This window comes from Ictalurus furcatus, chromosome 26 (assembly GCF_023375685.1).
Source record: "Ictalurus furcatus strain D&B chromosome 26, Billie_1.0, whole genome shotgun sequence".
Taxonomy (NCBI): Eukaryota; Metazoa; Chordata; class Actinopteri; order Siluriformes; family Ictaluridae; genus Ictalurus; species Ictalurus furcatus.
Genome location: NC_071280.1, coordinates 20,296,857 through 20,312,904, shown reverse-complemented (window position 1 = coordinate 20,312,904; position 16,048 = coordinate 20,296,857). Strand labels below are relative to the sequence as shown.

At 41.5% G+C, this 16,048-nt stretch overlaps 1 protein-coding gene across 1 annotated transcript in view; it reads left to right on the top strand.

The window, feature by feature from the left end:
• The window catches only part of LOC128601868 (integrin alpha-M-like), a 50,706-nt gene that overhangs the window by 24,298 nt on the left and 10,360 nt on the right, over nt 1-16,048 (top strand). The window contains exons 14-26 of the mRNA XM_053615280.1: nt 47-244; nt 1,257-1,387; nt 2,064-2,218; nt 3,228-3,394; nt 5,035-5,157; nt 5,456-5,523; nt 5,802-5,943; nt 10,464-10,565; nt 11,538-11,617; nt 11,709-11,789; nt 13,741-13,819; nt 14,453-14,563; nt 15,206-15,247. Coding sequence (XP_053471255.1) covers nt 47-244; nt 1,257-1,387; nt 2,064-2,218; nt 3,228-3,394; nt 5,035-5,157; nt 5,456-5,523; nt 5,802-5,943; nt 10,464-10,565; nt 11,538-11,617; nt 11,709-11,789; nt 13,741-13,819; nt 14,453-14,563; nt 15,206-15,247 — 1,479 coding nt within the window. The remainder of the gene's footprint in view (nt 1-46; nt 245-1,256; nt 1,388-2,063; nt 2,219-3,227; nt 3,395-5,034; nt 5,158-5,455; nt 5,524-5,801; nt 5,944-10,463; nt 10,566-11,537; nt 11,618-11,708; nt 11,790-13,740; nt 13,820-14,452; nt 14,564-15,205; nt 15,248-16,048) is intronic.

Below are 16,048 nucleotides of genomic sequence, written 5' to 3'. Positions count from 1 at the left end.
TTAAAACTCTGTGTGTGTGTGTGTGTGTGTGTGTGTGTGTGTGTAGCTGAAGTTGGAGAAGGAGTTGGAGGTGTTTGAATCATCTCAGGGTCGGTTTGGGACGACTCTAGCTGCTGTAGCAGATCTGAATGGAGACCAGCTGCAGGATTTAGCTGTTGGAGCTCCACTGGAAGACGATCAGAAAGGAGCCATTTACATTTACCTCGGCAACCGTGAACACGGTATCCGCCCCCAGTACAGCCAGGTACAACTCTAAACATCTGCCCCCAGTACAGACAGGTACAACTCTAAAACATCTGCCCCCAGTACAGCCAGGTACAACTATAAAACATCTGCCCCCAGTACAGCCAGGTACAACTCTAAACATCTGCCCCCAGTACAGACAGGTACAACTCTAAACATCTGCCCCCAGTACAGCCAGGTACAACTCTAAACATCTGCCCCCAGTACAGCCAGGTACAACTATAAAACATCTGTTCTCAGTACAGCCAGGTACAACTCTAAACATCTGCCCCCAGTACAGACAGGTACAACTCTAAAACATCTGCCCCCAGTACAGCCAGGTACAACTATAAAACATCTGCCCCAATACAGCCAGGTACAACTATAAACATCTGCCCCCAGTACAGACAGGTACAACTCTAAAACATCTGCCCCAATACAGCCAGGTACAACTATAAACATCTGCCCCAGTACAGACAGGTACAACTATAAAACATCTGTTCTCAGTACAGCCAGGTACAACTATAAACATCTGCCCCCAGTACAGACAGGTACAACTCTAAACATCTGCCCCCAGTACAGACAGGTTCAACTCTACACATCTGCCCCCAGTACAGCCAGGTACAACTCTACACATATGCCCCCAGTACAGCCAGGTACAACTCTAAAACATCTGTTCTCAGTACAGCCAGGTACAACTATAAACATTTGCCCCCAGTACAGCCAGGTACAACTCTACACATCTGCCCCCAGTACAGCCAGGTACAACTCTACACATCTGCCCCCAGTACAGCCAGGTACAACTCTCAAAACATCTGCCCTCAGTACAGCCAGGTACAACTCTACACATCTGCCCCCAGTACAGCCAGGTACAACTCTCAAAACATCTGCCCTCAGTACAGCCAGGTACAACTATAAACATCTGCCCCCAGTACAGCCAGGTATAACTCCAAACACAGACACACAGGATGCAGTACATACAGTCATAAAGAGCATATTTGTGTGTGTGTGTGTGTGTGTGTGTGTGTGTATAGAGGATTGTGGCAAGTTCCATCTCTAAGGAGCTTCAACATTTCGGCTTGGCGATCGACGGTGTGATGGACATGGGACAGGATGGTCTGATGGACATTGCTGTTGGAGCACAAGGGACCGTTGTACTCTTGAAGTATGAAAAACTCATAATTGAATATTTTTAAACACACAGCTCTATATTTAGAGTTGAGTCAAGTGCAGGTAATCATAGACTTTAATGATCCAGGCAAACAGTACAAAGAAGTAATCCAAAACCCGTGGTCAGTGAACAGGCAAGGGTCAGGCGATGTGCAGACAGAGTAAACAAACCATGGACCAACGGTTTGGAATAGACTGGTAGGAGAGACACAGAGCGTATTCCTAGCAATGAGAGTGAACTGGATGCCTTATTTACTGTGAGGTTGCTGTGAAGGTCATTGAGTCCAGGTGTGTGTGGAATCAGTAATCAGGTGAGTGTGAGCGTGAGAAAGTCTGGCTGTTGTAGCTCTCGGTGGCCATGTTCGTAACCCGTGCTGTTTTCTGGGAAGTGTAGTCTAGCGTTGCCATAACAACGTGGGGGGCGGAGTGTCTCAGTTCTGTATGATTCTGATCTGAACTTAAGTGCATTTTTCTTGAGTGATATCGACATGAGTGAGGAGCAGTATTAAGATGGAGGCATGAAGTACATGCAGGTGATTTTAATAATCTGACACAGTGAGCTCAGAAAATCCACTTAAGCAGCTGCGTGACCCGACTCTGAATACAAGGAACTTTCCTCAGGTAAATATTGATGTAAATTTTGGACTAACTGATGTACCTGGTTCTCTCAGAACTCGGCCGGTTGTGTCCGTCTCAGCGAAGCTCAGTTTCTCTCCCTCTGAAATCAACCTGACCCACTTCGACTGCCTCGGCAACTCAGAAAATTTATTTCCCATCATTACTCTCAGCACCTGCTTCAGTATGGCAGAGAACACCAACAGCAAAGGTATGATCACCTGCAACACAGGTACACATGCTAACTCAGAGCACAGGTACACACAACAAACACTCAGATACACACCACAAACACTCAGATACACACCACAAACACTCAGGTACACACCACAAACACTCAGATACACACCACAAACACTCAGATACACACAACAAACACTCAGATACACACCACAAACACTCAGCATATACCCAACAAACACTCAGGTACACACCACAAACACTCAGATACACACCACAAACACTCAGGTACACACCACAAACACTCAGATACACACCACAAACACTCAGATACACACAACAAACACTCAGATACACACAACAAACACTCAGATACACACAACAAACACTCAGATACACACAACACACACTCAGATACACACAACACACACTCAGATACACACAACACACACTCAGATACACACAACAAACACTCAGCATATACCCAACAAACACACAGATACACACAACAAACACTCAGATACACACAACAAACACTCAGATACACACAACAAACACTCAGATACACACAACAAACACTCAGACACACACCACAAACACTCAGCATATACCCAACAAACACTCAGATACACACAACAAACACTCAGACACACACAACAAACACTCAGATACACTCAGGTACACACAACAAACACTCAGATACACACAACAAACACTCAGACACACACAACAAACACTCAGATACACTCAGGTACACACAACAAACACTCAGATACACTCAGGTACACACAACAAACACTCAGATACACACAACACTCAGATACACATAAGAAACACACAGCATATACACACAGTAAACACATAGAACACACACAGCATCTACACACAGTATACACTAGGGGCGTAACACAATGCCATTAGCTGTATTTGTATGTGTATCTAATTACAGCTCGAAATATTTACTTATTCTCAGGTAACAAGCACAAGCACAGAGACAAACACAACAGACTGTGACTGTAGCTACCCTCTCTTCCTCTCAGGGGCAGTGAAGAGTGGTCTGAACGTGACGTTGGAGCTCAAAGCTGACGTTGTGAGACAGGACAGTCGGGCGTGTTTCAGTGCAGAAGATAAGACGTCCAGGAGTCTGGTGACGTCTGTGCTGCTGGACTCTGAGTTTTCCTGTTACAACCACACAGTCTTTATGCACGTATGTTCCATCTCTTTATAACACAGAGGACTGGGATTAAATTGTGCTGATGGAATACGATGTCTTCCTGTCACTCTGTCACACCATCATCTGAAGTCATAATTATACATCTGTGTTCACGTGTACTGCTGTTAGCTAGTTAGAGAAACGTATCTATTTCGTATTTTCTTGATGTTTCTCGCTGTTATAAAAGAATTTACATGTAAGAAACTACATTAAAGTAAAAACTAGTCTTTTTCCTGATGTGTAAATAATAAAAGTGCTGTTTTGATGTTCAGCCAGATGCAGTAGTCCAGAGTTGTATACTTTATTAAATATGAAAATGGAATAAAACGTAAGCATTCTAATTCATGACTATTGTAGTGCTGTAGATGAGACTGACTCGGTGGGTGGATGTCTCTTAACATTTCCCTTTGCATAATTATTGAAAATAGACCATTCAGTTATACATATAACACTTAACATGTACACTCACCCTGAATATTGTACTTTTCAAAGTTCTGCTGTTTTTTCAGTAGGTTACTTAATCATTAGTGTGGAAGTCTTTGAATGTTGGATCTGACTCTTGTGCATTTTGGAGTGTTTATGGTGTGTTGCTGGATCGGCTCTTCAGCCACAGGCTGCTGTTCTGTGTCCTTGGGGGTGTCTGGGACACTTCTGTATCCCAGTCCTCATGGTACAGAATGACTTGGTCTGGATCTTTTAGATGGCCTTGAGGCACTCTGAGACAGGCCGGAGGTCTCTTCTGTTTTGACTGTATTTCTTCCCCTTCACTAGGACCTGTCACTGAACGGGTCAGTACAGATGCCGAGTGCTGGCAGGGTCGTTAGGGTGTAGAAAGACTCTTACTGTTTGGTCTTGGATGATGTCTGACATGTCACATGGTTGAGTATCATAGCGATGCTTCATGCTTCATACTATATATGAAATAGTAATCTACCATAATGAAGTGTGTAGCGTTAATGATGGTGAATACGTCCATTCCCACTTTTGGACCATGGGATGTGAGGGATTTCCGTGTGGAACGAGTGTCTCTTTTTGTGAGACTGAGTTTCCTGGCCAAAAGATTGTTTCACATGCTTTTCTGAAACTGGTTTCAATCCGATATTGGCCAGTGTGAACTTTGGTAAGAAGAACTGCAGGAAGCAGTGAACACCTTGTTTGTTGTTGGTCATGTGACGATGTGGCAGTGTAGGCATGCAGCAGTTGACATAGGGCTGAGTGGGTTTTGATGGATTCCAGAGTCTTTGTTGAAATGTTGATGGTAATTGTGTACTTCACTTGCTTCGAGTCTTCTGAGGTCAGGTTTTGTCTATTTGTGCATTAGTGCTGTACGTGAGAGACTGATTAGTTGGGAGCACCGCTAATGCATGGCTATCTCTTAATAAATGTTGTGTTTATTAAAAAAGGGAATTACAGTTAAAATAATTTCCACAATGAAAGGCTGAACGTAAAGCCAGACACTGAGGGTCATAACTAGTTTAGGAACATTTTAAATCTCTACAGTTTTTATTTGTTGCCTGTTATAATGTGAGAAAAACAAATTCCTCATAAGTTGATTTAAACATTGAAGTGAATTATAAATAATCATGATGAAGCTGTTAGGAAAGTAATCTTTTCCCTGTGTCTCTGTGTTTCAGAGCTGTGTGAAGGACACCGTGTCTCCGGTGTTATTCCGACTCCACTTCCACCAGTCTGATCATCAGCGCAAGAGCTCCAACTCCATACTGAACATCGACTGCAAGACCACGGCTCAAGTAGAGGTGAGTCACACCACTGTCACGCTGTGAGCTGATTGGCTTAATTAGAGTCTATCTGTGAGCTGATTGGCTGAATCATAGTCTATCTGTGAGCTGATTGGCTGAGGTAATATATTTATCTATGTAGTTAGGAGGTTACAGTGGGAGAGTTTATGACAAACACCAATACGTTTCCATAGCAGTAATATTTTTTAAATGAAAATCAAATTTGAACTGATCTTTATTGAAATGTAATAATTAACATAGATTTCTGTTGTGAATGTGTGTGTGTGTGTGTGTGTGTGTGTGTGTGTGTTTACAGGTTCCCTTTCAGATTAACTGCAAAAACACGAGCTGTGTATCAGACCTGCAGCTGGACTTTAACTTCCTGTAAGAATCCAAATCTTCACATTTCTGCATTTCTGTATTTCTGCTAAATGTAATTTCTGTGTTGGAATTAAAACGTCTGCCATTTTAAAGTTCGGTCCCAAATGCTGTCACACACACAGTCTGTTCTAGTCATTTCTTGGTGGTTATGTGTTTGTATAGTGTTACTCCCAGAGTGTATGGAAGTGTGTACATTCTCCATGATGCACTGCAAGCTTATATCAGGTGTAACTGTGTGTGTGTGTGTGTGTGTGTGTGTGTGTGTGTGTGTGTGTATTTAGGAACAATACATTGCTGGTGGTGGACCAGGCGTCTTTTATCATCCATGTGACTCTACTGAATAAAGGAGATGACTCGTTCAACACCAGCGTGGTTCTGCTCTACCCTCCTGGATTATCACTCTCAATGTTCAAGACCATTGAGGTACAGCACTCGTTTACCCACTTTATTTATCACTCTATTGATCAAACTCATAAAATTACCTAATTCTGATTCAGATTGTGACTCTGATTGTGACTCTGACTCTGGTTGGGACTGTGATTGTGACTGATTGGGACTCTAACTCTGATCGTGATTGTGACTCTGATTGTGACTCTGATTGTGATTGTGACTCTGATTGTAACTCTGATTTGGATTGTGACACTGATTGTGATTGTGACTCTGATTGTGACTCTGACTCTGATTGTGACTGATTGTGATTATGATACTAATTGTGATTGTGACTCTGATTGTGATTGTAACTCTGATTGGGACTCTGACTCTGATTGTGACTCTGATTGTGGTTGTGACTCTGATTGTGGTTGTGACTCTGATTGTGACTCTGATTGTGACTCTGATTGTAACTCTGATTCAGATTGTGACTCTGATTGTGGCTCTGATTGTGACTCTGACTCTGATTGTGACTCTGATTGTGATTGTGACTGATTTTGACTCTGACTCTGGCTCTGATTGTGACTCTGATTGTGATTATGATTCTAATTGTGATTGTGACTCTGATTGTGATTGTAACTCTGATTGGGACTCTGATTGTGGTTGTGACTCTGATTGTGATGCTGACTCTGATTGTGATTGTGACTCTGATTTTGACTCTGATCGTGATTGTGACTATGATTGGGACTCTAACTCTGATTGTGATTGTGACTCTGATTGTGACTCTGACTCTGATTGTGACTCTGACTCTGATTGTGACTCCGACTCTGTGGCTCTGATTCAGATTGTGACTCTGATTGTGATTGTGACTCTGATTGTGACTCTGATTGTGACTCTGACTCAGATTGTGACTCTGTGACTTTGACTCTGATTGTGACTCTGATTATGACTCTGATTTTGACTCTGATTGTGACTCTGATTGTGACTCTGACTCTGTGACTCTGATTCAGATTGTGACTCTGATTGTGACTGTGACTGATTGTGATTGTGACTGTGATTCTGACTCTGATTTTGACTCTGATTTTGACTATGATTGTGACTGAGACTCTAAGACTCTGGCTCTGATTGAGATGCTGACTGATTCTGATTGTGACACTGACTCTGATTGTGATTCTGACTGACTCTGATTGTGACTCTGATTGTGATTGATACTCTGATTGTGTTTCTGACTCTGCTTGTGTTTCTGACTCTGATTGTGACTCTGATTCTGATTATGACTCTGATTGTGACTCTGACTCGGATTGTGACTATGACTCTGATTGTGACTCTGATTGTGACTCGGATTGTGACTATGACTCTGAGTGTGACTCTGACTCTCATTCTGAGTGTGTCTCTGATTGTGACTCTGATTCTGATTGTGACTCTGACTCGGATCGTGACTATGACTCTGATTGTGACTCTGATTGTGACTCTGTGATTGTGACTCTGTGACAGTGACTCTGATTGTGACTCTGATTGTGATTGTGACTGTGACACTGACTCTGATTGTGACTCTGACTCTGATTGTGACTCTGATTGTGATTGATACTCTGATTGTGTTTCTGACTCTGCTTGTGTTTCTGACTCTGATTGTGACTCTGATTCTGATTATGACTCTGATTGTGACTCTGACTCGGATTGTGACTATGACTCTGATTGTGACTCTGATTGTGACTCTGATAGTGACTCTGACTCTGATTCTGACTCTGACTCTGATTATGATTGTGACTCTGACTCTGATTGTGACTCTGATTGTGATTGTGACTCTGATTGTGATTGTGTCTCTGATTGTAATTGTGACTCTGATTGTGACTTTGATTCTGATTCTGATTGTGACTCTGACTCTGATTGTGACACTGACTCTGATTGTGACTCTGATTGTGACTCTGACTCGGATTGTGACTATGACTGTGATTGTGATTGTGACTCTGATTGTGACACTGACTCTGATTGTGACTCTGATTGTGATTGTGACTCCGACTCTCATTCTGATTTTGACTCTGATTGTGATTGTGATTCTGACTCTGATTGTGATTCGGATTCTGATTGTGATTCTGATTGTGATTCTGACTCTGATTATAATTGTGATTGTGACTCTGGTTGTGATTGTGACTCTGATTGTGATTGTGTCTCTGATTGTGACTATGACTCTGATTGTGACATTGACTCTGTGACTGATTCTGATTGTGACTCTGATTGTGACTCTGACTTGGATTGTGACTATGACTCTGATTGTGACTCTGATAGTGACTCTGACTCTGATTTTGACTCTGACTCTGACTCTGATTATGATTGTGACTCTGACTCTGATTGTGACTCTGATTGTGATTGTGTCTCTGATTGTAATTGTGACTCTGATTGTGACTTTGATTCTGATTCTGATTGTGACTCTGACTCTGATTGTGACACTGACTCTGATTGTGACTCTGATTGTGACTCTGACTCGGATTGTGACTATGACTGTGATTGTGATTGTGACTCTGATTGTGACACTGACTCTGATTGTGACTCTGATTGTGATTGTGACTCCGACTCTCATTCTGATTTTGACTCTGATTGTGATTGTGATTCTGACTCTGATTGTGATTCGGACTCTGATTCTGATTGTGATTCTGATTGTGATTCTGACTCTGATTATAATTGTGATTGTGACTCTGGTTGTGATTGTGACTCTGATTGTGACTCTGATTGTGATTGTGTCTCTGATTGTGATTGTGACTCGGATTGTGACTCTGACTGTGATTGTGATTGTGACTCTGATTGTGATTTTGATTGTGATTCTGATTGTGACTCTGACTCGGATTGTGATTCTGACTCTGATTGTGACTCTGATTGTGATTGTGACTCGGATTGTGACTATGACTCGGATCGTGACTATGACTCTGATTGTGACTCTGATTGTGACTCTGATAGTGATTGTGACTCTGTGACTCTGATTGTGACTCTGACTCTGATTGTGATTGTGACTGTGACACTGACTCTGATTGTGACTTTGACTCTGATTTTGACTCTGACTGTGACACTGACTCTGATTGTGACTCTGACTGATTTTGACTCTGACTCTGGTTGTGACTCTGATTGTGATTGTTACTCTGATTGTGTTTCTGACTCTGATTGTGTTTCTGACTCTGATTGTGATTATGACTCTGATTCTGATTATGACTCTGATTGTGACTCTGACTCGGATTGTGACTATGACTCTGATTGTGACACTGACTCTGATTGTGACTCTGATTCTGATTGTGACTCTGACTCGGATTGTGACTTTGACTGTGATTGTGACTATGACTCTTATTGTGATTGTGACTCCGACTCTCATTCTGATTGTGACTCTGATTGTGATTGTGACTCTGACTCTGATTGTGACTCTTATTCTGATTGTGACTCTGATTGTGACTCTGACTCTGATTGTGACTATGACTGTGATTGTGACTCTGATTCTGATTGTGACTATGACTCTGATTGTGACTCTGATTGTGATTCTGTTTGTGATTGTGACTCTGACTCTGATTGTGATTGTGACTCTGTTTCTGATTGTGATTTTGATTGTGATTCTGATTGTGACTCTGATTGTCATTGCGACTCTGATTATGATTGTGATTGTGACTCTGACTCTGATTGTGATTGTGACTCTGATTGTGATTGTGACTCTGATTATGATTGTGACTCTGACTCTGATTGTGACTCTGATTGTGACTCTGACTCTGATTGTGACTCTGATTGTGACTCTGACTCTGATTGTGATTGTGACTCTGATTGTGACTCTGACTCTGATTGTGACTCTGATTGTGACTGTGATTCTGACTCTGATTGTGATTCTGATTGTGATTCGGACTCTGATTATGATTGTGACTGACTCTGATTGTGATTGTGACTCTGATTGTGATTGTGTCTCTGATTGTGATTGTGACTCTGATTGTGACTCTGACTCTGATTGTGATTGTGACTCTGATTATGATTGTGATTTTGATTGTGATTCTGATTGTGACTCTGACTCTGATTGTGACTCTGTCATTGTGACTCTGATTATGATTGTGATTGTGACTCTGATTATGATTGTGATTTTGTTTGTGATTGTGACTGATTCTGATTGTGATTTTGATTGTGATTCTGATTGTGACTGATTGTCATTGTGACTCTGATTATGATTGTGATTCTGATTGTGACTCTGACTCTGATTGTGATTGTGACTCTGATTGTGACTCTGACTCTGATTGTGACTCTGACTCTGATTGTGATTGTGACTCTGATTGTGACTCTGACTCTGATTGTGAATCTGACTCTGATTGTGATTGTGACTCTGATTGTGACTCTGACTCTGATTGTGATTCTGTTTGTGATTGTGACTCTGATTCTGATTGTGATTTTGATTGTGATTCTGACTCTGATTGTGATTGTGACTCTGATTATGATTGTGACTCTGACTCTGATTGTGACTCTGATTGTGACTCTGACTCTGATTGTGACTCTGATTGTGACTCTGACTCTGATTGTGACTCTGATTGTGACTCTGACTCTGATTGTGATTGGTCCAGGCAAACAGAAGGACTCTGAGCAGTTGTGGAGATCGTGATGACGAAGCGCTGAATAAAACCACCTGCAGTATCAGTTTACCGGTTTATCGCAGAGGCACACATGTAAGAGCAACACACACTACAGTACACACTACACACTAACTCAGCAGAACACACACACTACAGTACACACTACACACTAACTCAGCAGAACACACACACTAATGTACACACTACACACTAACTCAGCAGAACACACACACTACAGTACACACTACACACTAACTCAGCGGAACACACACACCACAGTACACACTACACACTAACTCAGCAGAACACACACACTACAGTACACACTACACACTAACTCAGCAGAACACACACACTAATGTACACACTACACACTCACTCAGCAGAACACACACACTAATGTACACACTACACACTAACTCAGCAGAACACACACACTACAGTACACACTACACACTAACTCAGCAGAACACACACACCACAGTACACACTACACACTAACTCAGCAGAACACACACACTACAGTACACACTACACACTAACTCAGCAGAACACACACACTACAGTACACACTACACACTAACTCAGCAGAACACACACACTACAGTACACACTACACACTAACTCAGCAGAACACACACACACTACAGTAAACACTACACACTAACTCAGCAGAACACACACACTACAGTACACACTACACACTAACTCAGCAGAACACACACACTACAGTACACACTACACACTAACTCAGCAGAACACACACACTACAGTACACACTACACACTAACTCAGCAGAACACACACACTACAGTACACACTACACACTAACTCAGCAGAACACACACACTACAGTACACACTACACACTAACTCAGTAGAACACAACACAGTCTGAGACTGTTGAACCTACAGAGGAGTGTGTTTGTGTTTGTGTGTGTGTGTGTGTGTGTGTGTGTGTGTGTGTGAGAGAGAGAGAGAGAGAGAGAGAGAGAGAGAGAGAGAACCTGGAATCCACAGAACCACTCACAGAATACTATAAGACATTATAATGTGTGTGTTGTAGGCCGTGTTTGAGGGTGTGTTCCGCATCTCTCGCTTTTACAGCTGGAATGACAACATGCAGATGACACTTGTGGCCAGCAGGTAAACACACACACACACACACACACACACACACACACACACACAGATCTCAGTGTGAGAGTGTATTGAGCTGTTGGTTGTGTGTTTACAGTGATAATAATGGAAATACAAGTACCACCACAGTGACGAAGACTCTGCCTGTTCAGTTCAGTGTAGATGTGGCCATCAGCCCGTGAGTAATCTCTACACACACACACACACACACACACACTTCTCTCTCTCTCTCCTCTCTCCAATATCCAATTTTTCCAATTTCAACGTACTTTATTTGCATGATTGTTTATGTATAATATTGCCAGAATATCAATATATTCACTTTCCCAGTGGTCCAGATGTACATGTTTACTACTTTTTATGATCTGGTTTAGTTTAATCTGGTTTCGTTTAATCTGGTTTAGTTTAATCTGGTTTAGTTTAGTGGAGCTGGTCTGAAACTGAGTGTTAGATGATGGTGGGTTTGTGAGGTTCAGAGACAGCTGACAGAAGGGACGGGTTTCAGGGCTCTCGGGTTTTAAGAGCTTCGTTTTGAAGTGTATTAGAGGAGCTTGATTTAAGATGAGTTCAGAATGGAAGAGATGGTTTTTGAATATTTAGAAATAAGGATATCTGCCTAATTCAGCTCTGCATGTGTTAGTTGGAGTTCTTCTCTGCGCTCTCAGAACATTTGGACAGAATTCTGTATGCAGGGACTCTGTGGGGTGTTTGTCCCATCTAGAGAAGTCGTCCTGACCGAGCCCCACACTTCACATCCATAAAGAGCTATAGGCATAATAATAATAATAATAATAATAATAATAATAATAGTAATAATAATACTGTCACGCACTTAGCATTTAGAGGCCAGGTGTTTATATAAAGTGAGGCCAGGTGTTTATATAAAGTGAGGCCAGGTGTTTATATAAAGTGAGGCCAGGTGTTTATTTAAAGTGAGGCCAGGTGTTTATATAAAGTGAGGCCAGGTGTTTATTTAAAGTGAGTCCAGGTGTTCATTTAAAGTGAGTCCAGGTGTTTATATAAAGTGAGTCCAGGTGTTTATTTAAAGTGAGTCCAGGTGTTTATATAAAGTGAGGCCAGGTGTTTATTTAAAGTGAGGCCAGGTGTTTATATAAAGTGAGTCCAGGTGTTTATTTAAAGTGAGGCCGGGTGTTTATTTAAAGTGAGGCCGGGTGTTTATATAAAGTGAGGCCAGGTGTTTATTTAAAGTGAGGCCAGGTGTTTATTTAAAGTGAGTCCGGGTGTTTATATAAAGTGAGTCCAGGTGTTTATTTAAAGTGAGGCCAGGTGTTTATATAAAGTGAGTCCAGGTGTTTATATAAAGTGAGGCCAGGTGTTTATTTAAAGTGAGTCCAGGTGTTTATATAAAGTGAGTCCAGGTGTTTATATAAAGTGAGTCCAGGTGTTTATTTAAAGTGAGTCCAGGTGTTTATATAAAGTGAGTCCAGGTGTTTATATAAAGTGAGGCCAGGTGTTTATTTAAAGTGAGGCCAGGTGTTTATTTAAAGTGAGTCCGGGTGTTTATATAAAGTGAGTCCAGGTGTTTATTTAAAGTGAGGCCAGGTGTTTATATAAAGTGAGTCCAGGTGTTTATATAAAGTGAGGCCAGGTGTTTATTTAAAGTGAGTCCAGGTGTTTATATAAAGTGAGTCCAGGTGTTTATATAAAGTGAGTCCAGGTGTTTATTTAAAGTGAGTCCAGGTGTTTATATAAAGTGAGTCCAGGTGTTTATTCAAAGTGAAGCCAGGTGTTTATTTAAAGTGAGGCCAGGTGTTTTTTTAAAGTGAGTCCAGGTTTTTCTTTAAAGTGAGTCCAGGTGTTTATTTAAAGTGAGGCCAGGTGTTTATTTAAAGTGAGGCCAGGTGTTTATTTAAAGTGAGTCCAGGTGTTTCTTTAAAGTGAGTCCAGGTGTTTATATAAAGTGAGGCCAGGTGTTGAGGATTGTTCCAGTAACACTGGTAACTCACTGATGTATATGTTGAACAGGGTTGGACTCAAACTGCAGTTCTGTCTAACTCCACGTCTTTGGAGGAAGAAATCTGTTCTTTTATTGCCAATTTTTCTCCACACCTGAGTACATGGATTTCTCTCTCTCTCTCTCTCTCTCTCTCTCTCTCTCTCTCTTTCAGTGTTCCTGAGCTTTCTGTAACGTATCTGAATTTCTCTCTGAAAGATAAAGGCCCAAAAACTATAAGTTTTGTGTATAAGGTGAGTTTATACATACATACCCACACACACACACACACACTCGCATACACACACACACACACACACACACACACACACACACACACACACACACAGGTTATCCGGGACATGTAAGGGAATGATACCCCAGGATTGCTCACATCACATATACCAGGAGGAAGTGAAAAATAACGTGATGATGGCCCATTAAAAAGGCTTTTTTACTTCCTTCTGTTGGTGGGTTACCAAATAGCCAATCATTGAGGAATACACAGCTAATGAATATTCAAATATTGAAATTAGGCAGAAGACACACCCAGTTCCTGATTGCGTAACACCCTCCCGTGCACTCTCAGGTTGATTATAAATGATAAATTGAACACCTCCAAAAGCGTCCATGGCTGAGCATCCCATAATCTTGTGGCCTTTTTCAATCCTACATGCTCCTTCTGTTCATGTTGCACAGCGAGCTCATCTATGTTCTACAAACTCCATAGCAGTCTGAAAACAACTGCAGCACTCCCTGACTGTGGCATGCTCTGTTATAACTAACCTATATTCTTCAGATGTTTGTTTTTGATTCTGTTATCATTTTCAATCTCCTGTGTGTGTGTGTGTGTGTGTGTGTGTGTGTGTGTGTGTGTGTGTGTGAAGGTGAGAAATCTGGGGCTAAAAGGTCTGCCGGTAACGGTAAGCTTCTGTATGCCGTCTCAGACTGGTGTACACTTACATGATCTGCACAATCCCACCATCAACGTGTCACAGGTGTGTATTTATTTTAATGATAAGAAATGATGATGATGATGATGTTTCTGACTGGAATAATTCCACTGTTAATGCTCTAGCAGTGTAGATTATAATGAAATCTATAAATATTGAAGAATAAAAATGAAACTGATTGTGATGAGGGGGTGTGATTAAGGGTGTATGAGTTCAGTACCACCTGCTCTCGATGCGCAGAATGTCTTTCTAAAAGACAAAACATATATATATATATATATTTATATATAATATGAAGAAGCCTTTACTGGTCACATATACATCACAGCACCGTGGAATTCTTTTACGCATATCCCAGCATGTTAGGAGGTTGGGGTCAGAGTGCAGGGTCAGACATGATACAGCGCCCCCTGGAGCAGAGAGGGTTAAGGTCTCTGCTTAAGGGACCAACAGTGGCAGCTTGCTGGTGCTGGGGCTGGAATCCCCGACCTTCTGATCAGTACAGAGCCCTAATATATATATACAATTACCCACTCCTTCTCCAAGACTCCACCCTTCATTCACAAGCAGTGCTCCACCCACTCAGTTAGGACAGTTGGGATATTGTTGACTACTGTCATTATGAACTAGACTAGTGTGTCTGATCATTAGCTTTAGACTACACTAATAAACTTTATTTTCTTACAGAATCATATATCCTGTAACATCACACAACCTGGGAGACAAGCTGTAAGTTATGGTTTATTTCCTTCCTGGTGATTTTATAATAGTTCTTCATGGCACTGAACTCCTCAATGCCCTTTTTGTAATTCTGTATAGTGGTGCTTGAAAGTTTGTGAACCTTTTAGAATTTTTTATATTTCTGCATAAATATGACATAAACATCATCAAATTGAATGAAAGTAGATAAAGAGAACCTAATTAAACAATGAGACAAAATATTACACGTAGAGGTATACCACCTCCATGTACACTTACCCTTTACCTAAGAATAAACTATTCACAAAAAACTAGAGTAAACAAATGTTTTCAGCCTGGACTTAAACACCGAGACTGTGTCTGAGTCCCGAACACTAACTGGAAGACTGTTCCATAACTGTGGGGCCTTGTAAGAGAAAGCTCTTCCCCCTGCTGTAGCCTTCACTATTCCAGGTATTCGAGGTGAATCATAAAAGACCAAAAGTTCTCTCAGGTACTGTGGTGCGAGACCGTTCAGTGCTTTATAGATCAATAATAGTGTTTTATAATCAGTGTGAGATTTCACTAGGAGCCAGTGCAGTGTGGATAAGATCGGGGTGATGTGGTCGTATCTTCTGGTTCTAGTAAGGACTCTAGCAGCTGCATTCGATCAGTCTAATAAGACCTGAGGCAGGAGAGGACCGTTCCCTTAATGCCAACAACATTTTCTAGTCTATCAGGGAGAATAGTGTGATTTATAGTATCAAAAGCTGCACTAAGGTCGAGTAACACAAGCAGCGAGACACAACCCTGATCAGAGGTCAGTAGAAGGTCATTTACTACTTTAACTGA